Genomic DNA, 27,707 nt, shown 5'->3' with positions numbered 1-27,707 from the left:
TAGCTTTCACTTGAATTTAATGAGGCAGTAGTTATAATGAGAGACAAATTAAATCACAGCTTACTGAAATTATCCATTCTGAAAAGAGTATTAATGCCACAATGAGTCTCTGAGTTGCAGCTAACTGTCTGAGATGATACAGCATGCTCCACTGTTTAATTCTAAAAATGGTAGAAAAAGGCTAAAGCCACTTTATGCTGTCAAATATATACCAATGGCAGAGGATAATTACTTTTATACATAGGTACCCCATTAATTCTCAAATGGTACAATGCTTCATTCATAGCAAGAACAAGACTGAGGCATTGAAAAGTAACAGATCCAGAACTAAAGACTTTAGTCCTGTAAGTAAGCTCGTTCACCTAAACGAGGACTGTTGTTATTGAGACCAGGAGCTCTATCAGTATAATACTAGAAAAATATATTCAAATTACTTCACAATAATGAATTGACTGAGAATCCTAATCAAAACAGGGCTAAGATTTCCTTTCATAAGGATTATTAATATTGCATCACTAACAATGATTTTGTTTTCAAAATTATTTCATGCCAGCACAAAATCTTTGGAGGGGGAGAAATTTTAGAAGTATCCATTTTATTGTCTTGTCACTCTGTGGGGTGTGCACATAAAGTTATCTGCTAATGAATTTGTAGGAACTGTTGAAGCAATCCTGTGCCACATCTGCCACAGGTTCTTCTTTCCCTTGTTGAGTGACTGCTAGTAATTAATTACAGCCTACTGTCATAAATATGTTTTTCCCTCTGCTCTGATCTATTAGCATGAGTTTGTGGTTTGACATGGATTAAGCAGCTCAAATGCCACCCTACAGGAATCCTAAAAAGGCAAAGCAGGGCCTGTCCCTACAGAGTGTGACACCACTGGAGACCCAGGGATTACACAGATCACCGTGGATCCACCATCTGATATCACTTGTCCTTTCTCCATTCAGGTGAGATGATGAGGGAACTCCCTGCTCCTACAGTCAGTTCTGCAGCTTGCATCAGACAGGAGCCCTGCCAGGGCTGGTCTCCCAAGGTCATGCTGCCTGACTGACCCATGCAGGCTGGGAGAGGATTTAGGATCACTTATCCCAGTCCCATTGCTGCTAGCCTTCTTACACACCATTGGGAGGGAACCATCACCCCTCAAATCTAGCCATGTGGCCTATATAACTGAGTAAGACAATAAATATGGATACCTGTTGACTTGGGGCAGCTAGGCAGGAGTCATGGGAGCAGCTATACAAATCTTACAGTTTCAAGTAAGTATTAAGACAAATCTTGGAAATTTCCATTTTCATAATGGTAAGAAGTCTGTTCCTCCATGTCTTGAGTTACTTGCTTTTGCTTCTTCCATTCTCTTCTCTGTACTTCACTATTTTGACTGGTAGCACCATACGTTTTCTTGGGACTTACAAAAGTTTCATTGTTCATCTCTGTTTCTTCAGCCAGTTCATCCTGATCAATTATGCCACATTTCTCTTCACTGAGGTTTTCGGGGTCAGCCCATTCCTGCTTCTCCCCAGAAGCGAAGATAGCGTAGAATATCACACCGCTGTAATGCACCAGGGCTGCAATCAGAAAGACGTTCTGCCATTCTTCACGGGTCTGAAAAAATGGTGCAGGTTTCATTAAGTTTCCAGTAATAAGAAATATTGGCCTTTTTCTGGCAAATTATGCCATGAATTAGCACATATTGAGGAATGACTGTGATCACTGTTTGATTCCTGATGCTGAAGACAGAACAATTTATGAGAACCATTGCAAAGATTTATGTTTTGTTATAACTACAGCAAATATAATAAAACTAAGGTTTCTTTGTTGTCTTGTTTTCTTTTTCTCACAGTAAAGTTTCTCTCCCGCATGTGAAATATTTGTGGAGTTGTAAATGCAGGGATTTCTCTAACAACTACATAAATATTATTGTAGATCAATGTTTGCTTAGAAAATCATACCCATGGGGGTATGGATGCATTGCAGAGGAGTTTCCCAAGTCCTATAAGCATTGCACACTTGCATGGAGATAATGAAAGACTCATGCTCAGGTGGTATTAAATAATATCTCCCTGCACAAATAATGAGTTACAATAGCTGAGAATTAGGCCAAGGTGGTATTTTAAAAAGTGCAAATTTAAGACAAACAAAAAGCAGCTACAGAAACCAATGATGGAATGGCATCCCCAGGAATCTTTGAAATGCCTTAAGTTTGTTGCATTACCTAACCCTTTTCCTAGAAAACATGGAGAAATGTTACCTTATGTTTTGTCATTGCACCAACAATGAGTGGGCACACCATTCCCGACAGCGTCCCCACGCCGTTGGAGATCCCCATCAGAATGCTGGCATAACGAGGGGCTATGTCCAAGTGATTCACATTGAAGCCTACAAACAACAACAGAAACAGTTTGGAAAGTAGAAACAGTAGAAAATAAAGTTTAGTTAGTCCCGGTTTAAAGTTTCTTCACTTTCCGTTTTCTCATACTGAAACAGTGAGCTTGGCAAATACTTTAAATTAAGAAATCAATGCCTCAAATTACTGAAATTTCTTCCATCTTTTTATGCATGTAGTAGTGTTTTAAATTAATTTATTTTAGTCTTTTAAGTAGCAGTTTAACAACATTATAAAAAATAGTATATAAACCAGTAGGAAAAATAATTATCCTTACTGTAGTGTGTCTTCTAAGCACATATTTTATTAAGAAATAAAAACAAATACTAAATATCAGCTTAGATAATCATCATTCCACAGGTAATGAACATTAGTCATATTAACTATGGTTGATCACATGAAGTGATGATGAATTCCAAGTGCATGGTAATTAATAAGGTAAGAAGTAGACTACTGGGAAAATCTGCAATAAAAGTTGCTTGATAGAAATGGTCATAATTGAGCAGCAAAACCACTTCCCATCTGCAGAATGCCGAAATAACTGAAGACCAGCAGTGACTTTGCTGGTCGATTTTATTCAATAGATCCCTTTTCTTGGCAGTCTTCTTGGAAGATATTCAATCTTCTTAACAAAATCTTTAATCTTCATGACAAAAGGGATTTTTTTCAGAGATGCTGGTACTGATGGTGCCACAAAACAGCTTGAGACTACAAAACATGGGTGAGACTCATGGAGTCTGGAGAAGGGCTGATTGTAGGGTGCAACAGAGGAAGGCTGACATAGAAAGCAGAAAGCAGAAACCAGGTGCTAGGGTTGAGGACAGGATTGCAGCTGATAGCCCTTGTGCAACTATTCACTGCAGAGTAATTCTCTCTCTCCCTCTCTCTCTCTCTTTCCTTTTAGGCATACAGTTAAATAGGATGGAAAGGTGACTGACAATGTGAAAGTATATTAGACAAACAACAGAAAGCTGATGTAAACTGGACTCAATAAAGAGCAGGTTCTTTTCAAAGTTTTATGTCCTGTGTGCAACATGTTACATAGACACTGAAGTAAATTAGTTCTGCTATAAGAAGAAATAATGAACACCCCATACGTTGCCACATTAGGAGCAAACAAAATAATAGAAATTTTGACAGTAAGAACAGTGAGGATAATAACATCACCTTTATCATGAATAGTAAAAGTAAGAAGATTCATTCTTACCTGAAATTGCAAAGCCACTGAAGCCTACTGCTAACACCAGAAAGGAAATAGCAACACCTTTTGTGTGAGAATAACCAACCACCAAAAGCAAAGTTGCTTCCATCCCAAAGCCTTCAAATGAAACACATGAGAATGAATTACATTTAAATTTCTAGTTGCCATGAAAATACTATTAAACTATCCAGAATAGTAGCTTAAAATGAGAGAAAATTCTTTTGTATCTTTCAATTATTCTTGAACACACTTTGGAGCTTTGTGCATTTGCAGAAATATTTGTATATTTATTGTTTGAGAATATATTTTTTTTCTCCTCATTCACTGCTGTATAAATTACCCAAACAGTTGGTGAAGTTAATTCACTGTATTCACTGAGCAATACAGGAAAACAATTGAGAAAGTGACTATGTGCAATGGGCAGAAAAATTCACAAACCTACAAACAATATAGTGAAAGAAGAAAAACACTTGCTTTTAATTTTTCATGGTTTTGTGATACAAGATGTTCTTGGTAAATGGAACAAAAGAGTGTTTTACAAACAACTGTCCTACCAACACAACAGGACTTCCCTGAGCATCACAGGGATCTTCCAGTCTCTGCAATTACTGGAAATCAATATTTTCTAATATGCAACATTACAATCCTCCTGGTTTGGTTTGTTTTAATGACACTATTAATATGCTCTGAAAATAAAATGAATTTGATCATCCTTTCTGAAGACGCATACCCAAGTTATGTGGTATCACTGGCTGCAGACATCTCTATTTCTAGGAGCCCATGCCATCTATATATAATGCAAGCCAACAACTGGCAGTGGGCAACTAACTACTCTACAAGCTGCCTGGCTAGAAATCTTTTCTCTAATTCAATACCAACCCTACGTGTCACTGTTTTTTTCATTTCAGTGACTAAACTGGAAAAAATCATTTTATATTGATATAAATTGTCTTGTCCATCCTTCACTTTTTACCCCTCACCCTAAACCTTTCAGCTTAGACTTGTCAGTGGGTTCTGCTGGATGTAACAAATGGGAACACAGCCAGTTACTTCAAGAATGTACCCACTGCGAAATGGTCTCTCCAGCACCATGGTACAGGGGTAACTTTGTCTATACGAGTTAGCAGGATGAGGCCCATTCGATCATACTTTGCTATTGCCCATTCAGCTATTGACCAGGCTTCTTATCTCCTCCCTCCTTTAAAACATGCTCATATGAGTAAGGATTTATGTCATGAGGCATTAGCTCTCAATGCTTCAGATTAACCAGCTATAAATGCAATCTTGGGTAAATTATCACTTGCTACAATTAAACATGGGCAGAACTATGATACTTGCACCAACTTCAGCACACAATTGAAATGTCATATTTTCAGAATCCAATAGTACCTCCGCAGTTCATGACCTTCCTTACAGTGGTAGTGGTCAAGATCTTCCTGCTCCGTAAGAAGTCAGCCAGCTGCCCTCCGATGGGCACAATGATTGTCATGACCATGTGAGGAACTGCTGACAAAAGGCCAACCTGCAATTAGACAAATGAGTGCTTAACTGTCATTTCTCCTTCAAGATTTAGGGGTGAGAGAACAGGAACCATAAAGTTTCTTCACCTCTTTTCCCCTGCATCACTTTATCTGATCACAGCAGATGCTCAAAACTGGGTGAGGGAAGAAACATCTCCTTGTAGCCCAGGAGGAGAAACCAGAGCACAAGTGTGAATGTCACCTTAGAAATGCCACGCAGTATCCCCAGTACTCATGGTTTTTCTAAAGAGTTGCATGGAAGACTGTTTATATTGAATTCTGGAAGACTGTTTACATTAAATTCTATTGCAGACATCACAAAGCCCTGTCATATATGTCCTGATACTGGTGTGCTCTATCTTGGTTTTCTATTGCGTTTATATATTTTTGTTATTCATCTTCTCAAGGACCTCCTTCCTGAAAAACCCTCCTGTTACCTGCCTCTGTGTAAATGAAGGAGGCACCTGCACATTGCAAAGGGACTGAAGGCCATACAGCGTAAAACCTGACATTATGATATAATTTTACAAATTATTAAATAATCATAAATGTAAAAACATGCATTTGTTTTTATTCTTGTGGGATTACAGCTCATGTTCATCTTCTTTTCATTTCGCAGAATCTCAGAATTCCAGAATGGTTGAGGTTGGAACGAGCCTCTTTCTGCTCAAGCTGGATTGCCTTAGAGAATGTTGCCCAGAAATGTGGCCAGATAGTTTTTAAGTATCTCCAAGGATGAAGATTCCACAACCATTCTGTTGAACCTATTCCAGTATACAGTCATCCTCATAGTAAAGAAGTGTTTCCTCATATTCAGAGGGAACCTCCCATGTTTCAGTTTGTTCCCAGGGCACTATTGAAAAGAGCCTATTTTTGCCTTCTTTACACTGTCCCTTCAGATATTTGTACATAGGGATGAGAACCCTGCCGAGCCTTCTCTTCTCCAGGCTAAGGAGAAATATTTCCCTTCCTTCATGGCCCTTCATTTGACTATCTCCAGTATGTCCATGTCTCTCTTGTATTGCAGAGCCAGAACTGGACACAGTACTTCAGGTGTGCCCTCACCAGTGCTGTGTGGAGGGGAAAGATCACCTCCTTTGACCTGGTGGCAGGATGCAGCCCGGGATACCATTAGTCTTTATTCAAGGACACACTGCTGGCTCATGTCCAGCCTGGTGTTCAGCAGGACCCCCAGGTCCTCTTCTGCTAAGCTGCTTCCATCTGGGCAGATCCCATGTACTGGTGCATGGGCTTGGTCCTTCCCGGGGCAGGACTTTACTCTTTCCCTTGCTGGGCTCCATGAGGCTCCTGTTAACCTGCTTTGCCAGCCTGCCAGGGCTCCTCTGTTCAGCAGCACAACCCTGCAGGGTATCAGCCACTGCTCCTAGTTTTGTGTCATCTACAAACCCGCTGAGGGTACACTCTGCTGCATCATCCAGGTCATTAATGAAGATGTCAAATAGCATCCGGCCCAGTATGACCCCTGAGGCAGAGTTTTAGTGATCAGCATGTCATCCTCTAGAAGCTTTTCTTTGAAGCAGTAATTTAGTGAGAAGTTTGAGTTTACCTTCTGGGGTGTGCAGCCTCGTTACATGACAGTCGGTTTTATACTGGTTTTAAATTAATGAGGTTCACAGAGATGCAACTCTAGCATTAATGAAAAGCAGCTCAGAATAAACAGATGCAATTTTTCTTAATATCCCTCTTTTTCATCTCCATGCTGTACGTGGCCATTTAGAGTGTCATTGCTACCATGCCACAACCATTGCTTCTCTTGCAGAACCTGGGCACACAGCACTCCCAGAATAGATAAATAATGATGTTCTTTGTTATCTTAGACTTGCTTTAAAATAATTACCACATGGCAAGTATGCATGCTAAATGAAAGAGTTTTTTAAAACTTTTCCAGAACAATTATTCTGTATTCCTCACTCATGCTACGAACAGGGAGTGTAACAATTCCGATTTTAATGAAATAGTGGTGGCACAGAATATAAATCTATAAAGAATTTGATCTTCATTGCTAATGAAAAGTCACAAAAATCAAGAAGAGGATAAAAATGACCTGGTTAACTGCTAAACAGTCAACATCAAACAAAATGTGCATTTCTATTCACCTAGTTAGTGTTTTTTCATGATATGTGGGGGCTTTTAATCAACTATTTCCCAACATAAGTTCTCCATTCTTTCCTTTTTCTAATAATTTGATGCTTGCATACTTTTATTTCTATCAGGCCAGCAGAATTATGTCATCCCATACACTGGGAATAATCTGCTGTAATGATTCCAGGTCTAAACCACAGCACTAAGTGCCACGTCCAGTTATTTCTTGAACATCTCCAGGTATGATGTTCACCTTGCCTCTGGGCAGACCATTCCAATATTTAACCACCCTTTCAGTGAAGAAATTATTCTTGATGTTCAACCTGAACCTCTCCTGCTGCATCTCCTAGGTCACTGATTATTCTCAGACATTTACCTTGCTAATTGCAAATCCAAAGACTTCTTCAAAGTAAGCAGGCTGACTTATAAGGAGCAAATAGAAGGTCCAGCTTCTGCAGAAGTTTGCCACAATGATTGCATAAACTGGCATTGAAGTGAAAAATCTCTTCCAGGGAGTACTAAATTTCTAGGGGAAAAAACCACAAAATTGTGTAGACAGAGGCAAAATTAAGAACCAGCATCTTTTATTATCAAGCCTATTAGGTACATTGCATACAACTTACATCATTTAAAATGCAAGTGAAATATATCTCTTGAATTTCTGGCAAAAAAAGAGGTAGAGAAATTTTCTTAGAACCCTGATTAGGATTTTTAAGGTGGATACTGCAATACTATTGCCCTGCTTACTGGAATTACATGAGGTCTTCTGGAATCCTGCTATTGGGATAACAGGATCAGTAAAAGAATCAAAGAAAACTAGAGGAAACCTTGTGGCATACCCCACTTTTTGGCATGATGCAGTTTGAGACATTTTATTGAAAGGAGTGGGGAAAAAGGCTTGTCCAAGCTAAGACATGTGCAGTAGCGCAGCAAAAAGCAGACACCTGCTCCAACCTAATTAATTTAATTCAGGGAAAAAAGGCCTGAAATTACAGAATTTACTCTCTATAACTTAGTTTTGACATTTTCAATTAGTATTATGCTCCATTATTCCATACAGCAGGAAACATGCTCCAGAGATCCATTGATTTTTAATAGAATTCCAATCAGAAGCTGAAATCTGTAGCTATGGCAGTACACATTGATATTCTCCTTTTCTTTTTTTTTTTAAATGTCAGTTGTGTTCTACAGGCCACCATATGCTGGCAGTTGCACATGCAGTCATAAAGTTGGTACCAGTTTCCTCAGTATTAAAACCATCGTACTGCAAGGAAAATCTGTGACCTGGAACAACTGTGTGTGTGTCTCCAGCCAGGATCTGATCAGACAAATTTCAGATGCATGCCCAAAAATACAGTCTGGTATTTTACACTCCTAGCAAGGCTGTTATCCAGAACATATAGAGGAAAGAACTGGAGTTACTTTGTTCCAGAATGTTCAAAACTGAAAGCTAAGAAGGAAACAAGGAAACACCTTTGCTTTTCACTGCTGGCAAAAAAAAGTTGCCTCAGGGAACGGAGGGAAGTTTGATGGGCAAATAGGTTTTACCTCAAAGTTTGCAGGATCTTCCAGGATCTTCTCAGAGAGAGGATGAGAAGTCTTAAAGGACCTGAGCTGCTGTTAGAGTGATCAGGGCAGAAACCCAAACCTTAAGCTATTAGATTTGCAATCATCCTTAATAGGAGTTCAAAAGGCTGCTGGATAAGTTAACATCTGCAGTCAGATTCCTATTTAGCTAAATCCATTAATATTTTTCAGCATAAGCACGACAATTACTCAAGAGCAGGAGACCAGAACGTGTGGTTCCCCCTCCCAATCCATCCCCTCCCTCCCTAGATCAGAGAAGCTCCATAAGCCAAGAGCTTAAACAGTATTATTGTTTTCCTGGACTTATCCAGTCCAGCTGCAAGAGCCCGATTCTGTAATTTTCTTGAAAGGAAAAGCCCCTAGTTCCACCTCTTTTACAGAGATAACAGTATCCATCCAGTCATATGCTCATCTTCTGCAAAGTACTCACAAATGAGAGCAAGGAAAGCCTTTTTTTACTTACACTTGCATTAGCTAGGCTGGCTCCTTCTCCTATACTTGTTTCTATATATATCCTTTCTTCATTGGTTATTGTTGGATGTGCAGCAGGGCTCTCATAGGCATGAAGCAGCCAAAACACATACCAAACAATCCCAAACATTCCTGAAGAGGCAGGAAAAGCAACTTGGTTTTCAAAGCCAATAAAGCTACAGTTCAGTATCTGCAAGCCTTGAAATTTGCTTCAAGTACCAGTTAAACAAAACGTGCATAGAAATTACGCCCAGGGAAGTAACAAAATATGGCAACTAATTCTGTGTACATTGTATGCCTGCTTGCCAAGCATTTGAGCATTTTGTCACTTTTATTATGTTATGCATTGGGCAAAGCAGAGGCAGGAGAAAAGCTCTCTGTAGAACCTAGGAAAAGAAAAAAACAGATCCTAATGTGGTTGCAATCTACACGAAGGGACTTCACCATAAGATGGCAGTGGCAAATCTTGTGGTGTGTCCTGTATCTCCAGGGAAGACAGAGAACAACCACTTTAACTGGGCTGCTGATGTGCAAGTTTGGTTGGAGACACTCTGCCATGCACAGTGAGGGGAAGAATGAGGCACCACAGATCAGCCACAGGGCCATACCCATGGGACCACTTTGTAAAGATGGCACTGCTTTATTAAAGATGGGCAGCCTGGGGAAGATTCCTCGGGGCAGAAGTTTCCAGGTCCATTTGGCTCCCTGTCAGGAGCATTTGCTGGAGTTTTGCTGTTAGTTTGCACTCCAGGGCAGGTCCCACACAAGTGTTTGTGCTGCAGAGTAACCTTTGCAACCACATCCAATCCTGTCACTGGGTGACCATGGGCTGTAGCCTGGTCATTACAATTTTACAACCTTTTGTAACAGATGATGATGAAATGAGAGTTCTCGGAATCTGCAATAAGCAGGGAATAAATTGGAGCACCCATTTGCAACCTTTTCATTCATCAACACAACTTTGATCCATCCTTGTTAGACAGGTTTTCATAAACGACTGGCAGTACTGATCTGTGTTAGGCAACTCACCATAAATATAAAAGACTGATGACCATCCTATATACTGTACCAGCACACCTGCCAGGGGCATGGCCACCACGGCACCGGCGTAAGACCCTGAAGAGAAAACAGATCAGTAAAACACGTCAGCTGCAGTATGCAGTGTGCCCAGCTTCCAGAGCAGATGATCCAGACAGGTGCCCATGAGAGCAGAACTGGAGAGATGTGTTTGATTTTTTTATGAACATGGAGAATGGGATGGAAGCTGCAAAATTTTGACTGGGGTGACAGGAAGCACTGACCCCTCATGGGTCACCAGTCTCATTTTGCAGAGTTGTGCCCTGTAGGGAAATAGGATTTTCAAATTCAAGACTGATGACAAACCACCACAGAGGCATAAGCTATATGTATGCACTTGAGTGGGAAATCGCACCTGGCACTGGGGTGTATGAGGTGAGATTTGGAGAAGATGATGGACCAAGTTTCAGAAGCTTCATGGAGGAATCCTGATGACTGCAGATATGTTGGGATGCTCTTGTCATGGCCCTAGACCTGTGACTGCACTGGTGGTAGAGAGGGTGTTCAAACCAACCCTGAGTCTGTGTAACCATATTTAAATCATATCAACAGCATGAACAAACAGCTGGAATAAATAGACAAATGTTGACAGGGGGATAAAAGAGAATAAAAATGTCGTCTGTGACAAGGTTTCTGATTGGGAAATACATAATACTGGTGAAATATATTTCTAAATGTCTTGTGGAAAGAGATGAGTATTTAAGTGCAATCTAGACAATAGGTTCCAGTGCAAGACAGTGCCAATGGCTTTACATGTGAAGAGTGTGGCTCTGAATTATTCTAGGAAATGAGATACTTGTGGTTTTGAGACTAGTACATGTTTTCTTAATAAATATTTGTTAATGCTCTACTTATTAGCAAATACTTCTCTGCAATGGTTCACAGTGATCCTTCTCCCTCATCTTCATATAATTAATTTTCTCTACAGCTTTCCTACAGAAAAGCCCTAGGCCAGGAAGAACAAGGAACCTGCTTAACCTGGATTTTCCTAATTTTTCCATTGCTCCTGTGCACCTTTCAAGTGCAAGGATCAGTGATCTGTAGCCACTAAAATGGGTGTCAGGCTGAAGGATGGATCTTTCTCTAGAGATCCCATGCTAGGAATTTCAAGGAGGGAACACTGAGGGTGGAGAGGCTTTTCTTTGGATCTTTTATTCTGCAGGAAGTGAAAACACCTCAATAATTAAAACCTGAAGCCATCTGTAGTAAAAATAAAATTCCCGTAATATACAAACATGGAACTTTTTTCACTTGCTTCACTCCTCATTTTATCCTTTATCTTGTTTTTTAGTGCTGTATTTTCCCCAGCCATACAACTCCACTGCTGATGGACAGAATTTTTTTTTCCTCTGACTTTTACATTTTTACTGAACGTTTACTCCTACAGACATTCATCTTCAGCTGTCAGCACTGGAAAGGGACACAGTACATGTCTGATCATAACTCAAAAGAGAATGAAGCAGAACAGCTACTGGCAAGAAGTTACATCACCTCCGCTGCAGTATATTGAGCAACCAGCCTAAAGTACTGAAGTCCTTTTCAGTTAATTTTAAAGTGTGTGCTTGTTTAGGAGCATCCATTGAGTATGAATAATAAATGGAATCCCTAAGGATGAAACAAATAAAAAAAAATACAACATAAGTTCTCTCATGTGAACCTCTAGACTCATTTTAGTTTATTATGAGAACCATTTTGAGTGATGGCTTTAAATGATAAAATGATGACATATTAAACAAAAAAAGGACTCACAAGTTCCTAAACTTAGGGTACAAGCTGATTGCAGCAAAGGGCAGAGGGTTTGAACATCTCCTTCAAATAATGAAATTAATAAAGTAAATCTAATAAGGATACATGTTTATATAAACCATACAAGCCCATCAACTCACCACAGAATGAAGTGGTAGCCAACCTGCTTCTCTCCAGCGGCGGGGCCCACTTGCTCCACATCCCATGGCAGGCTGGGTACGTGACACCCTGGCAGACATTTCACACATCACATGATTTGCTTCCACTGCATTCCACTTGAAGTAGCTGCTGATACTATCCCTACTGCCTAGCTGTTTGTCACCATGGAATGATACAGGAAGGATTAGGTAAGTCTGGAAGAACTCAATTGCTTGAGTATGAAGATGTCAAACTAATCCGAATCACCTATTACTTGAATAGTAATATGTCCTGAGGTAAAAACACCGTTTAGTAGATGCAGCTGACAGCACAAGAAAACTAAGATAACTCAAATTGCTGCATCAGAAACATACATTTTCCCTTACTTTAAGTAAACTTAGAAATATAAATCAGTAGCAAGTAAAACTGTGTATTGATCAGAAACCCTGATTGAAAGAGATCCTAGAACTTCTAGAACCAAATCTCAAAATCGAGCTTTGAAAGGACCAAAATGATGTGTCCTCGTACCTCCACCAAACCTTGAAGAATCCTTACAAACATCACACAGCCATAATGCACTCTTGCTGCAGAAGGGATGATCATGTTCAGTGTAGATGTTAGAAAGATAGCTGCCCCAAATACCCTATAGAGAAAAGTAGCATGAAAGAGAATACAGTTATTATCTATTCTTCAGAAGTGTTTTCATTTTCCACTTCAAAATATTTATAAAATTATTTTAAAATATGGTTTTATATATTTTATAATTCTTTTTAGTTTGTAATAAATATGTAAATTGTTTGCATTTCAGTCTCTGAAAACTTTTTCACAGGAAATATATGTGACTTCGTTTTTGTGTTTGGTCTTATTCACAGTAGGATTAATGGTTGTGTTATAGCATGAAAAATTTACAGTCAGAGAACAACACTGTTTTATCTAAATTCTCTACACCTATTGACAAAAGCAACAGCCCATGCCTAGACACCTCATAATCTGAGTGACAAGAAAGCACTAAACAGATAAGCACAAAAGCAAAGAAGCTGAGTAGGCTGGCAGAGAGAAGTGACAAAGGAATTGATTTATATAGAAAAGAGCCTCTAAATATGAGTTGGAATACAAAGTCCACAGTCATACCTTGACATTTAGGAGACTGCTTTAAAAGCCAAGTAAACATTTAACTGAGAAACAAGTATTACTTATCTCTCTGTTGTGATCCCTGAAGAAAAGACTTTTGCCTTTTGCTTTCTTACCACTAATAGAAATATCAGGTCTCTTATCATAACACTATTCACTCAGGGAACTACAGCAAACCATGTGAATTAATAACCATGTGAAAGAAGAAATTGTAACAAAGAGAAAATGTTTAATTATCCAAAAGCTATCTCTAAAGACTGAGTTTCCAATCTCTGCTACTTATTTTAACGCCAATTCTTAATATGCCTAGGTTGTAATGCATCATTTATACTAAGTTACAACCAGTCACTCTTCTGCTACTATTTAAAGGGTTGAGTATTATTTCCACAGAGGCAGCATCCTTTCATCAATTCACTGCCATTTATCCCAGAGAAGTTGGTCTCCATTTTTACAAGAAATATTCCAGGTTTTTTCAATTCATTCACATATTCTACCGTCCTCTCTACCACAATCCCTGGGAAGCTGCTACTTTTGGATCAAAACAGACTTCTTCAGCTATGGACTCCTCTGCCCAGCAGGTGATCTCACTGAAAACTGATATCAAGAGGTGCCTCATGTTTCATGCATCCACCAAACAAGGCTGAAATCACATTTAGATGCGTGTTTGAGGATAAGCAACTGGTTAAAGGGATGGTTTCAGTAAATGGTTGATGAACTTTTTGATGGAATGCAGATCACATCAATCTGGATCAATGTATTGAGTAAATTACGTAGTGTTAGAGGGTTTTGGTGCAAACCCATAAAGTTATCAATGCTTTCAGCCGTTATGAGATCCATTTGAATCCCACAATATTATAGATAATTATGTGCATTAGAGAAGTGCCTGGGGTAGGTCATCCAAATGTAAGCTCAAGGTTGCACAGTTTAAACAAGTGGCAAAGGAGTCTTTGCCTAAATCTGTAAGGTCAGTAATAGCATAGAATCTCATTTCCAGAGTGCAACTGGGACAAAAGAAAGTTTTTCCTCTTTCTAGGGCTGGTAGGTTCATTGGCCACAGAAGTCCTGTTTTCCTGCCCTGTGTCTTAGCAAATAACCCCTCTGAAACTGAAACTTGGCACCACTGGTGAACCTAGCTAAGCTGAAATTGGTTGGGTAAACAAAGAATAAAGGAAAAACGTGGACTTAGTGAATCCTAGTACTGCAAATAGAAATTCTCTTTGATCTTAGCTCTTGAGCTATTTTTGTTCCTCAGCAAATTCTACTCCTAAACCCAGTTATGATGGGCAAATCCATAATGTGATGTTGTAGTATAGCATTAGATTGAGTTGGAAACTGTCACGGGGATAAATGCAGAGCTTTCTGTGCTTGTACACAGCCTGTACTTAACTTAAGGAAACACTCTGCTGACAGAACACATCAAGTTACAGTGTAAACATGGTTGATTTTACTGTTTGCAAGTAAATTAAAGAAACAAAAGCTAAACTAATAATATGCTGAATTATTCAGCCAACAGTGCGAACATCTGTGTTTTGGAGCCCTTCTGCTGCAAAAGCTGGTGGCAAGAATAGAAAGGCTGGAGAAGTGATTAAGCTTAGCTAATTTGTTTGGTTTACTTGGCAGATGGAAAAACATTCTGCCTAGGCATTGTTATGTAGTAGAGAAATGAAAAATTGAGGATGCCAACAGTGCTGAAGAAGCAGCGCAAAACAAATTCTGAGTAACTCCTGATTACAGACAGAAGGGAGTGGGACTGAACAGTCTGGGCAATTCTGTGAGATTACTCAGTTCTGGAGAAATTTCCACAAGGGCATAGGAGTGGGAAGAACATCCAGGCAGTCTTGTAACCTCTTGTAACCTCTATAGGTAACCTCTTTGCAGAATGCTGAAAGCAAAGTACTTTGATTTGGGGCAAAATACAACATATAACGTGTCTTAAAGACCTTTTCCATTCCTGACACTGTTTGTAGATGTCATATTTTGTTTGCAGAGAATGAAGTTAGTACCAGTCATCTTTTTTTAAATTTCAAATACTCTTAAAATGCACATCTCATGAGCTCACTGACAACCAGCTGTCTTCAGAAAACCTCCCTCTCTCTTGTGATCATGTTCAAAGTTCTGAAGACCTTTTGAAGTAAAGTCCAAAACCAAAGTGAACATTGACAAAATTAGCTACTTTTCTTATTCACATTTTCAAAAGCAGTTGAATTAAAAAAAAAAAAAAATTGGCTGGCGAACACATTGATCATAAAAAAAATCTATACAGATTCTAAGACTTCACCAAGCAGAAATCAGGAAGCTATATTAGAAATTCTATGCAATCTTAATTACAGTCACTACTGTATCCAGCCATGGCAAGGATATTTGTGTGCATGAGGATAGATTTGTGACCTCAGATCATAAATAGTTCTGTAATGCCCTTATGCCCAGCTTCAGTCCACAGGAATTTTTAAAGGAGGAAGACCAAATGATGCTGGAAAACTGTTGTTTGGTGTTAAGTTGAACTAAAAAGCACTAAGGCAATTTCTTAAAGACAAATGCTTCAAACACTGTTGGAATCATTAGGGGTGATTTTCCTTGAACTCTCCAGAAAACATTATTGTTTAGAGAAGAAATGTGTAAATATTTAAGATGAACAAGTTAAATTGAAAGAATCAGCGATAGAGCCATAATGGAAGTCTTGTTCTCTGAAGTAATTTTTGATTACAGACATAAATACTGAATGTTCAGCTTCAGATGTGCATTTCTGGAACACATTAATTCGCTGTTTTAGTAATTCTCATTTACACAGTGTAAAGCAGTTGTCAGGCTCTAAAGCTTAATTCATTTGCTTGTTGTTTTCTTACCTGTTAGCAGCCAATTTGTTTGAGATGAACCCTCCTGGAATTTGTGTCACAATGTAACCCCAGAAAAAAGAGCCATGAATGAGTCCTACAGTCTCTGGATCCCAGTTGAATTGGGCTGACTGTAAAGGAAATGGGACACATGCTGCAAGATAAAGCATACTCATTGTAAGGTAACTATTGCTTAGAAATCACACAGAAATCGTGCTCCCTGTGCTCCAAATCAAGCCTCTTTACACTGGCTGCTCAGGATTGCTGAGCTTGAACACCCCCAGCTAAGGCAAAAGGATGTTCAATTCCCCTGTGAGATTACTGTTTTACTCTTAGGAGCAGGAAAGGTTTCAGCCATAAAGTAGCTACTGCTGGACCTTCAACTTTGCCACTTGCCACTGCTTCCCCAGGGCTCCTCAAACTTGAAGGCTTTGCTTTCAAGACTGCTCAGAGTTATAAGAAGGACCTGATACCTTTCAATGGACACATCCATTTTCCCAAGATTATCAAGCTTGCCTAAATTCTTTGAGTTGATTTGCTTCCTGGTCAGATTTGTTCATGGTTCTCCCTGTCAGGGCTGAACTCTGATCATCTACTGTCAGAATTAAATGGCATGGGAGCAGAAGAGAGTTGGGAGCAAGGAGAACATCTGAAGAAAAAGCAACCTGAACATAAAACCAGGTAACACTAGCCAGTGACTAGTTTATCTTTCGTTAGAAGTTATGGCAGTTGTAGGGATGGATTTGGATACAGAAGGACACCCATAGGCTGGTCATAGGTGGCTCCTAGTCAAAAATGCCTGCAGCCAAGAGAAATGCTTTTACTATACACCTCATCCTTGAATACCAAGCAGTTTCAGTCTTCTCGAGGTCTTCCTGAACAAGGATTTTTCTATTTTCTGATGACATTTTTTGACATACGTTGCTCAGAAGAGGGATAGTCAATGCCCAGGGCAAAATATAGAGAAAATAAAGCAAAGAAAGTGTGCCCTTTCTGCCCTCCATTCTGGGCCTGAATGAGTATAAACACTATTGTAAGGTCAATGCTAACTTTTTCTCCATGAGCCCTCAGCTCTGAAGAACTCTTTTGGAGCAAAAAGAAACCATGATGTTGTGCTTTATGATTGTTTTCATGTGAATCACCTGTCTTGGAAAGGTGGCTAAGCATTCTGTGAGGAAGCAGCACAGATATCTTTTTAATTCAAAATTAAAACTGCCACTAAAATACCACAGAGAACTGGCAACTGTAGTGATAAGCCTTAACATCTCTTTTTTTAAATATTACATTCTGCATGTTAAAAGGAAAACAGTTTTTCTCACTACATTGATTTTTTGCTCACAAAGAAGTAAACTGAAAAGCAGCTCATTGTTTGACCTACAGTGAGATGGCATAAATTAGCCAGACATGTTTACAGAAGGTTAAAGGGTTTTCCTCCCCGTCAGTATGCATTTTGATGTGTCCCATTTTCCTGTGCTGAAGCACTTCTGTAAACACCTACTTTTCTACTAGTTATTTCCAGATGAGTTTCTAGGTTGTGTTAATTTCTGAAGGCAGAAACACCATGAGATATGGAAGAAAGTTCCTCCTAATTCAGGAGGTGCTTGTGCCCAAACACTTTGAGTTTAGATTTGTGGAAGGAATTTACTCCCATTCTCTGAAATTACCTCTTCTGAGCTTCCCAACCTATGCAGCACATACTTTCTCTTACTTAAGTACAGAATCTGGAAGTCCCAGCAGGACCACAGGGAGCAGGGATTAGACTGAATAAATATGAATTCAGCAGGAAGTCTAAGCATGGTTCCTATGACGATGAGTCATGGAGACAGGCATACATTTAACATTGGAAATTTATGATACACATTTTCTGCACTCTTTACCAAAGTTAAAGTACCTAGGAGAAAAGCTGATGAATATTTGCACAACATTTCATTCAAGAGCCAAGATTCCTGTGAATTTTCTTAGGACAAAAAAATTCAAAATTATCCAAAAAATAAGTCAACAAGTAGAGCATATGTAGAGATTCAGGCATAAAATCCATAAAGGGACACCTGAAATCACAGCCAAATACCAAGGGTGGATGGGCAATGCTAAAGTATGGATTGCACCTGCTGGGTGCATTGATAAAGCTGTGTAGGATCTGCTGTGGGCCGCTGCAAACTTGAAAATAGCTTGTCACCTAGCTCTTGATAGCTCCAGACAACAATCCACATCACCAAAAACCTGATGCCTTATTGCCAGTGACTGCTTTAAGATCTTGAAAACTATCCACTGATATGACTGTAGTGGCTGAAGCCCTACATAAAATAATTGATAATTTCTTCTGCAGCAGAATCAAAGCACAATTCCCTGAGAGAGAGTAAACAGCAAAAGCTTCTGCCACCACAGCAAAACCTGTCTACAACTGACAGATCAGGGACCTGGGAGATGTGCAAACTAATCCAGTTCTCATTTCTGGTATTTATATCCTCTCTATGACACTGCAAATCCTCAGACCTTGAAGATTTTTAATGTGACTTCATCACATAAATAGGAATTAAGTGCCCGCGCATCTATGTGCATCAAGACTGACGTGGCTACTCCCTTCTGTATTTTTACTCCGTGTACACACAGGACTTTGCTACGTGGCATTTGGGTGACTTTGCAACGGGATCTGCTCAGAGGAGTGGGAGGAAGATGTTTTCTCACCCGCAGCTCTGGCTTCCCATCGACATAGACAGTGTTGTTGTTGACCATCTCCACGATGGCCACGCCCAGGTTGCAGCGGATGCCGAAGGAGATGCAGAAGCCCAGGCCGCTCATGATGGCGATGATGTAGCGCTTGGGCAGGCCGCAGCAGTAGCACTGGCACAGCGCTGGCCGGCGGCCGCTCGCCGCCACGGGCCGCCCCTCCGCCGTCAGCTCCAGGGGCTCCTCGTCCACGTTGGTGCCATCCATCTTCCTAACAGGTGCAGAAAGAAACAACGCCGCTGCCATGCGCTGAAATGTGGACTGGCAGCTCCACGCTCCGGCCACCTGCTAACTCCAGTTGTCTCTCGGTAGTGAGGTGAGTTAATGCTCACTCACCTGGGCCCTGAAAAGTCAGCAGAGACTACACTTTTTCCTGAATGACTTCCTGAAGTTTGCACATCTGAGCCATCTAGCCAGACAGCCAGCTGTAAAAATGTTCACAGGCTATTCATAGGCATAACTATGAGATCTAACTGGAGGTCTGTTCTGATAAATTCCATTGATTCTTAGGAAAATTTATATGTTATTAAATTAACCGTAATTTCTAACTAGATCTACTAAGCAGAGCTGCCAGTAGATTTCAAGAAAAAGGGCAAATACAACACAAAGCATGGCTTCACTCAGCCCCAAACTCCCTGGAATTTGTTTTCTCCTGTGAGACAAAAATCAGGGCAGTACAGCAGAGGAGAAACATCTCTGGCATCAGATCCTCTATTAAAGACGCAAAAGAGACAGGCCCAGACTTTTCTCTGCCTGGAGCCATCTGAAGCCACGTGTTTCCTCTTCTCTGAAACATCCTGCCCCTACAAGGACTTCATTTACTCCAAAGTGAACCCTTGCAACACCTACTGTGGAACATGTTGCCCTCTGTGTAAAATACTTACTATGAAATGAGATCTGAAGGCAAACGGGAGCTTTCTGGGCAGTAGATTCACCATTCCTCAGCAGCAGAGGCTGAAAGGGCTTTGCCTGGGATCAAATTTGGTGTTGCAACTGCACTGCAGTTGGGAAGAACTGTCATAGCTGTCATATTCATATTAAACAAAACAGCATTTCCATGCAATCTGGAATTGCGTGATAGTGCAATTAAAATTAAATTTGGTCTCTCAACCTGATTAGGGCTATTAACATCGTGCTGCAGGACCAGGCAGTCTGTAGCAGGAAAGGTGAGGTAAGAAAGAACTAGACACACCCACCAGAACAGAGCTAGGTAATTCCTTTTCTAACATTACCTGTCCAGGCCTATTTTAAAATGCAGATTATGGTTTTTCTGACGTGCTGAAACACTTAAGGACATGGCTAGCTGTGAATACGTGACTAACCAACCCACTGGACACTAACCATGAGCTTAAGGTTAAGCCTTTACTAAAAGAGGCCTTGATCAGCAGCCTTTCAGTTTTGGCATCACTCTGAAGCACTGAGCTCAGGATCCAGCTCTTTTTGTGCCTGCCACGGAGTACAGCAAAAATATGAAGAGTTAATTAATCTAAAGGAAGCACAGCTTGCCATGTAAAAGGATGAAATTATTTCATCCACTCTTTTCTGATAAGGAATAAGTTATTTCCTACTTTCACACATGGCTGAGTGCATTTGAAATCTAATGTATGTATTTGAAATGTATTTGAAACCTCAGTTTTCAGTATGAAAATCAACTGTAAACAAATGCTGACAGAGCATACATGGATGGGCTATATCTCACTGGGTTGGGTTTTTTGGGACAGTGTTGGTTTAATCACAGCTTTCCCCAGTTTCTGCAAGTTTAATGTACCACCCATAATCTAACAGATAGTAGTCTACAATAGACAATTTGCAGATATATGTGGTAAGTAAGGCTTCTTGTGTATTTAAATATATCTTTCCAATATAAAGTTCCACTTTAAAATCTCATCATTTTTAGGTTCTAGAGCTAACTGGAGCATCATTTACTATATTGGCCTGGTTTAGGGAGTCACCCCAAGACATATATTATTCCTTTTTACATCACAATATAAACCCATTATTTCAACCATAGTCTTAGCAAAAAGAAAATAAACATGCTACAGTCCAGTAGCTCATGTTTTCAAGAAACACTAGAATCACAGGCCAGAAGGCAACTCCTGAGATAATTTTATTTAATTCCTTTCTCAAACCAGTGCTCACTGCAAAGTTAGATCTTTAACTCATTGTCAGACTCAAGCAAAGACTTTCCATTCAAACAAGGTAACACAGAAAATTTGATCTTACTGTGGTGTTATTGGGGGTGATTGAGATCTTATGATTCACCTGCAGGGAGACAGCATTTGTTAGTGAAATGGGAGCACTGAGACTAATTCAGTCAGGCACTTTGAAAAGAAGACACCATACATTCCATGCTCTATGTGTTAATAGAGGTAGATGTAAACAAATATAGACCTCAAAAAATAATAAAGACCTCAAAAAGTGAAAACCAATTGAATAATTATTTTTTGCAACTGCTGTCTTCTCCAAAGTGTTATTAACAAGCCAAAAGAAATAATTTGTCTTCCTCTAACAGAATATAAGATATTGATGGAATTAAATCAATTAACAATTTTCCAAATACTTGTACCTTTACCAGGCTCTATTTATAAGAGAGACATTAGTGGGTACATTATTTTGGGCAGCTGGCAAAGATTAGACACTTCATGCAAAGCCAAAACATCTGGATGTTTTAAACTGGCTGTCAATTCAGATAGGCGTGAAAACATCATTCTGCTCCAAATTCAGTGCTAAAAGTGGTGACCTAGGACTAGGACTATGGACCAATAGTGTCTCTGCAGAGAAATTAATTATTCTGCTGTTGTATTTGACTCAGTAAAAGAGCAAGTTGAGAACTAATCCATCACCCCAAATCCACACAGTTTATTTCCTACCCCCAGAGATTAATTTCAATGCCTCTATACCAGGTTTGTCTTGGATAAAACTATTTTTCAGTAGCAGTCCAAACACAAAAGTTTTAGAGCAATGCAGACATTCACACAGCCAGTGACTGCACTGGCTTTTTGGTTTTAGTTTACTGAACAGGTACATAATGAAGATATGGCAACTCTATGAAATGATGAGAAATTTATCTTCCAATTGATCCATGTATTTTCATAGTGTCAGAGAAAATTTTTACTAGTTGTAGACTAATGACTTAGAAGAAAACTGCTTCAGGGCCAGTGCTCTCCTCTAATTATCAGCCTCATGCAGGAGATGCAGGCGTGCATTTTCCTGCACAGGAAATGTTCACTCCTTAGACCTGTTTTTCTTTTTTTCAGCAAATGTATAACACTTGGCAAGTAAGAAAAGCTAAGTTATTTGAGTATTTGAATATGTGCCCATAATAAATTTATGCAAAATTTCTCTTTTTTATTTAATGCTTACTCTGGCATATACAGAATTTTGAAATAATGAAAGAAATTTTGAAAATCTCTATCAGCAATAAATAGAATCCCTAAAGCACATATACATTCAGCACTCTGTATTTAAGGGGGTTTTAGCAGAGGAATTAGTTCTTTATTTTAATGATAAATTTGGCATACTAGAATATAATATAATTTTATTAAAAACCATTGATTCTACAGTAACAGGCAAATGTTAATATTTGTCATGTTAAAACACATTCTAGAATGGATTTCACCAGATGTGGCAGTTTTTCACAGGCAGCTGGAGCACAATCATACACAATGGTCAAAGCTCACACCTACAAATCCAGTAACTACAATGATCCCTGTTTAACTTCAGAAACCTATACAGTAAGTATCAAAAAGTACCATTAATCCAAAAGCAGATACAATCTCCTAAGATCTTATTAATTCTTCAGGGATTTTTCCAGGTGATAATTTTCCTTAACAAATCCTGTATTTGATGCATTGGTACCAAATCCCAGCACAAATATCCAAACTCTCTTGAGTCACTCAGGGCGTGGGATCTCTCTTGCTGGTTTCTGCATGGTATTTTCATGAAAGCCACAAGAAGTCTCAGCCAGCCAGGGGCTGCAGGGCAGCCTCTGCTCAGTGCAGTGGTGAGCACTGGAGGGATGCTCGCCCAGGGGTGCTGCAGTGCGGCGCTGCAGAGCGCGCCGTGCCAGGGCACTAACACCGTGCCAGGGCACCACGGTACATCAGCTGGGGCTGGACAGCCCTCGCTGTGTTCACTGCACTGCACAGCCCGGGAGGCACTAAACTCTCCCTGCTTGGGCACAAAGGGAGAATCTGAGAGAATAAGTCCATGGTCCAGCACCGACAGAGGAGCCCTGCCCAACGCAAGAGTCTCACCCAGCTTCAAGGTGCAGTTTTCAGCAATTTAGGCTAATTCAGATAGGGGCATCTACAGCAGTCAGAACTACACCTATCAGGGCTACACTTCATACATCAGCCATGTGGCATGGCCCATATGTATTTTTACATTAAAAGTCACAATATCAGGCTGTAAACTCACTTAGACACCTCCAACTTCATCAGGAAGCCCACAGTTGTCATTAGCTGGTCCAGGACTCCTGAAATCTTTAGAGTAGGCAGAGCCTAAGATCTTACTTCAGCCTTTGACTTTTTCCTTGACTGTAGTAAGTTCACAGAAGGACCAAAGTGTTTGTGTCTATCAAGAAGATCTGCACAAAATCTTTCTTTTCTGAGAAACATAAGGATGACAGAGCCACAACTCTGATATTCATTCTCCCAAGCCTTGAATTCTCTATTTTTTTACTGCCCCACTGTATAAAATTACTCAAGAAGAAAATGCTTTTGCATTAAAATTTTTTTATACAAAGCATTTACAGCATATTCTAAAACATCTTCTAATATCTCACAAATTAAACAGCTGCCAACAGCCTGAAAAAAGGATGGCCCTTGGGTCTCTCAGTTCAGTCCTCCCTGCTGCCCTTCCAGGATCCAGACACACTAAAGTCACCTCCTATGAGCAGACTCTTGCTTTGCAGCACCCAACAAATAAGCACATCTGTCAGGAGGCAGTAGGTTGCTTTATGCTGCTTGTGCTTCAGCACTTGAGCTGGACTGTGGACAATTGCTATGGATTAGCTGCTCTTGCCAGGTATCAGCTTCTGGGTCTGCTCTCTTTGTTTGCAAGACAGAGGAAATGTGGCAGGAAGGCATAGACCATTTACCAAAGATAAAATATATTTTTCTACCCACTTTGCCAGTTTTGACATCAACACACCACAGTTAGTGAAATCACACTTGGAGGTCTAATCAAGGATGTGCCTTATAATAATTCATCAAACTATGATGAATGCTAGAAGAGAAACCAAATTCTTTGCTGATTCTCACCACATTAAAGACATTGGACTGGATGAAGAGCAAAGTCAAGGTTGCAGCTGCTATACAGGTACATGTACCACCATATAAAAACACAAGTGTGTTTTTACACAAGCTCTCATTTGCAGACTAAGTTGTAGAAAATGAAGTTCATATTAAAAACATGCATGTTTCATTCATTTATGGAACCTTTCAAATCTGACTGCATATTTCCCACAGGACTTCTCAAGTTGCAGCAATTCTTACTTAGATCTGACTGCAAACATAATAAAAAGATTTTATAGTTTGGATTATTTCCTCTGCTCATTAGTACCTCTAAGGAAGGCTCTGAGATACCTATGTTTAAAACAGAAAATAATTAAGTTCAGCAAACTTTCTAGTACCTCAAGTGATATTTAGGTTAATTTGATTCAGGAGCAGTGTTGCTGAAATTGGCTGCCTGTACTATCAACTGTGTAGGAACCAGCATGACATCTTTAATACATGGCTACAAGAAGAGAGCAATCTGGATAATCTAAAGTGAGCCTGTATGGCCACATCACAAATCCACTAGATACAAACCTTACAGGTATTTGGTTAAATTGGCCAGCAAAGCCCACAGCAAATAGAATTTATCAGTGAATAAATGACTTGAATCAATGTTCCAAAAGATAAACAGATTTCCTGGAATTACTGTAGAGTATTGTAAAAGTAAAAAAAGTAAAACATCAGGCTTCATCTGTAATACTGTAAATTAAAAAAAGTTACATAGAAACTGTGTAGAACACAGATACTCTGTTCACATGATAAAGAAATAAAATAACTGCAGTATGATATATGTAAATTTTTACACATTTACTTGTGATCAAAGGCTTGTTTAGATATTCCAAGAACTGTTTCTTAACTCAAAATAGCATTCCCACTAGAAGGCAAAAGGGTGGATATGAAAGCAAACACAATTCAGTCACTAGAAACACCTTCAGTTAAGATGTTGGCCTGATTCACACAAAGATTTAAAACACAACATCAATCATGGAAGAAATGCCACTAACCCCTCTGGCTCTCATCTACTGATTATAAGTATTGTCAGCAGCCATTACTAACAGAAATAATCTTCTATTTAAATGAAAAATATATTTTCCTTTATGAAACTGATAATTTGTTACATCAGATTGTCATTTCTCTAAAAATAAAAACCTCCATTTCTTGGTTCATAAACCTATCGGGTAAAGATGAAAATCTTTAATCTTTTTTCTGCTTTTGCTAGCAAACAGCTGCTTCTCCTTATTCTCTCTCTAATTTGCTAGTAAACTCACACATACACATCTCTTTTCAATATATTTTCTCCTTACTGATTTGGAACAAGTTTTAAAAAACCCCAAACCTGTAATTTAGGAACATTAAGTCTAATTTCAAGAGTGGCATCATTGGGAGTGTTAATTCCCATTAAATTATTGCTTTTTCTCATGCAAGCTAAACCACAGAATTAGTCATGTTTAATTATTTAAAAGTTTTTTTAATTAAACACTTTTCCAAACTCTTTTTAATATTAGAACATTATTTCATAATTTATTTTCACCTTTTTTTAATTTAATATAAATATTCGATGCTCTACAGTCATATGCTGTTGTAACTGCTCCTTTTACATCTGTCTTACAGCAAGCTGGCTCAATCTCTGTACTCAGATATGAATTTTGCAACTCTCTATTCTGTTTTATGTTTATACACTTTTTCTATATTGCATTTTTCTTAATAAATTGAATCAATGGACCTGTCTGGGAATTTTCTGTTGGGTTTTACCTTCTCAGATTCCCCAGCGAGTCACTAATGGTGTTCTTCACCTCTTCCTTTCCTGGGTTAAAAAATCTTTCTTTCAGTGAACCAAGCCCTTTGAAAGGCATTTTGTCTTTCTTCTTCAGTAAATCCCTTATGTTAACGAGCATTCACTTCTGCTGTCATATTTCCCAACGCCAGTCAGGAGCCTCCACCAGTCCCCTCGGTGACCTCTGCAACAACAACCAGTTGCTCAAGAAAGCAGTGGGTAAAAAAATAATTTAAAAAAATAAAAATAAAATAAAATAAAATAAAAAATATCTTGCAAAGCCAGAAGGAAAAAGCCCCCCAGAGGCACTCAGGGACTCGGCGTGGCCCTGGGAGCAGCTCAGCCACGCTGGGTCGGTACCTGTGCGGGGCAGCTGCTCCGGGGGCTGCGCTGGGAGCTGCAGGTGCTGCTGCTCCACAGGCAAACCTCAGCCTGGCTCGCTGGGGCTCATCCTCAGTGCATCCCTCCCTCCCTCCCTCCCTTCTTCCCTCCCTCCCCTGCCTCTTTCACACCGAGATCCTGTGCAAGGTGGTGCTATAGTAACAGACACAATACCTGTCCTCAAGCCACTCCAGTTCGCTAATAAGACCAAGGGCCAGAAGTTTATTAAATATTTACGAGTCCTTTCTGCAGGGAGGGAATTATTGCAAGATACAGTTCCCATTTACTGTGTACCCCACCCCCCCAAGGGAGGCCCCCTACCCCAACACACTTGCTGGTTTGAACCCAAAGATGCCTTCCCATGCCTGGTCATTTATTATTGATCTTGCTGGGCCCTTGGGCAGACAGACATGGAGGGGCATTGGTGTGATGCTGTTAGAATAAGCAATGGAAGACCAGGCATAAATTGATTCCATTGCATTTTTGAAACACACAGTGCCTCGAAGAGGTGAACCAGTCCAACTCAGTGTGACTCTATGATGACACACACTTTTCCTAGCATGACAGAAAGTACTTAATGAAAACTCTTGTGGAGATGCAGCCCACCACTCCACTCATCATGCCTGCACACTGGCTGGAGTCAAATGAACAACAACTGCTTTTGGCAAGGCCTCAGATAAAGTTAAAAAAAAAAAAAAGAAAGAAGCAAAAATCTCAAACCAAAGCCACAAACCATTTCATATATTCCCTCCCCTATCAGTCCCTCCCTTTAGGTGACAGGAAAGGCAGAAACTCTGTAGATTGTTAGAAAAATGGAGAGCTTTGTGTTTGGCACCTTACCTCACTCCTACAAGGAAAGTTCAATTAAGAACCTGTCAGTGCCTTATCAGGCCACCAACACAAAAAGGATTTCCCCTGGAAGTCCCCAGCTGACAGCGGCCATGTGGAGGGCAGGCAGCTGCCCATTCACCAGCCTCAGCTCCTGTTCTGCCACAGGCCACCTGGTGTCCCTGAGCCAGTGGCCGTGTCTCTGAACCCTCCCTCCTGCCCCACTCTCCTTATCCTCCCAGGCCACACTCTCCCTCTAACATCTGTTCAGAGATTGGTCTATCCAAACTCTAGAGAGAGAGAGGAGAAAAAGGGAAACCCAGAAAGCAATTCCTCCATAGAAACAAACTGGATCTGAGTTCATTTCACTTAAAAGCTTCTCATTTGGGTGTTTGAACTGAGTGAGTAGGTTTGAGTGGGATGTAAATCTGGGCCAAAGCTGTGCAAGGACTATCCATCCACCACTCCATTCCTCTCCTGGCTCCTTGCATAGGCCCTCAATCTCTGGGTTTTAGAACTCTTCA

At 39.9% G+C, this 27,707-nt stretch overlaps 1 protein-coding gene across 1 annotated transcript; it reads right to left on the bottom strand.

Moving 5' to 3' along the window:
* SLC17A8 (solute carrier family 17 member 8) lies at positions 1–26,409 on the bottom strand. The gene is made up of 13 exons (XM_014889827.2): positions 26,335–26,409; positions 25,953–26,158; positions 18,880–19,132; positions 16,207–16,325; positions 12,761–12,875; positions 12,235–12,322; positions 10,301–10,387; positions 9,264–9,403; positions 7,590–7,739; positions 4,980–5,112; positions 3,597–3,707; positions 2,255–2,382; positions 1–1,608 (listed from the first exon to the last, which is right to left on the bottom strand). The coding sequence occupies exons 2-13, from the start codon at positions 26,093–26,095 to the stop codon at positions 1,270–1,272; spliced, it is 1,806 nt and encodes a 601-aa protein (XP_014745313.2). The 5' UTR covers positions 26,096–26,158; positions 26,335–26,409; the 3' UTR covers positions 1–1,269.
* Between the last annotated feature and the right edge of the window lie 1,298 nt (positions 26,410–27,707).

The sequence above is a fragment of the Sturnus vulgaris genome, chromosome 5 (assembly GCF_052056855.1).
Source record: "Sturnus vulgaris isolate bStuVul1 chromosome 5, bStuVul1.hap1, whole genome shotgun sequence".
In the NCBI taxonomy this organism is placed as follows: domain Eukaryota; kingdom Metazoa; phylum Chordata; class Aves; order Passeriformes; family Sturnidae; genus Sturnus; species Sturnus vulgaris.
Note: the sequence above shows the minus strand (reverse complement) of the source record. Positions and strands in the feature narration are given on the sequence as shown.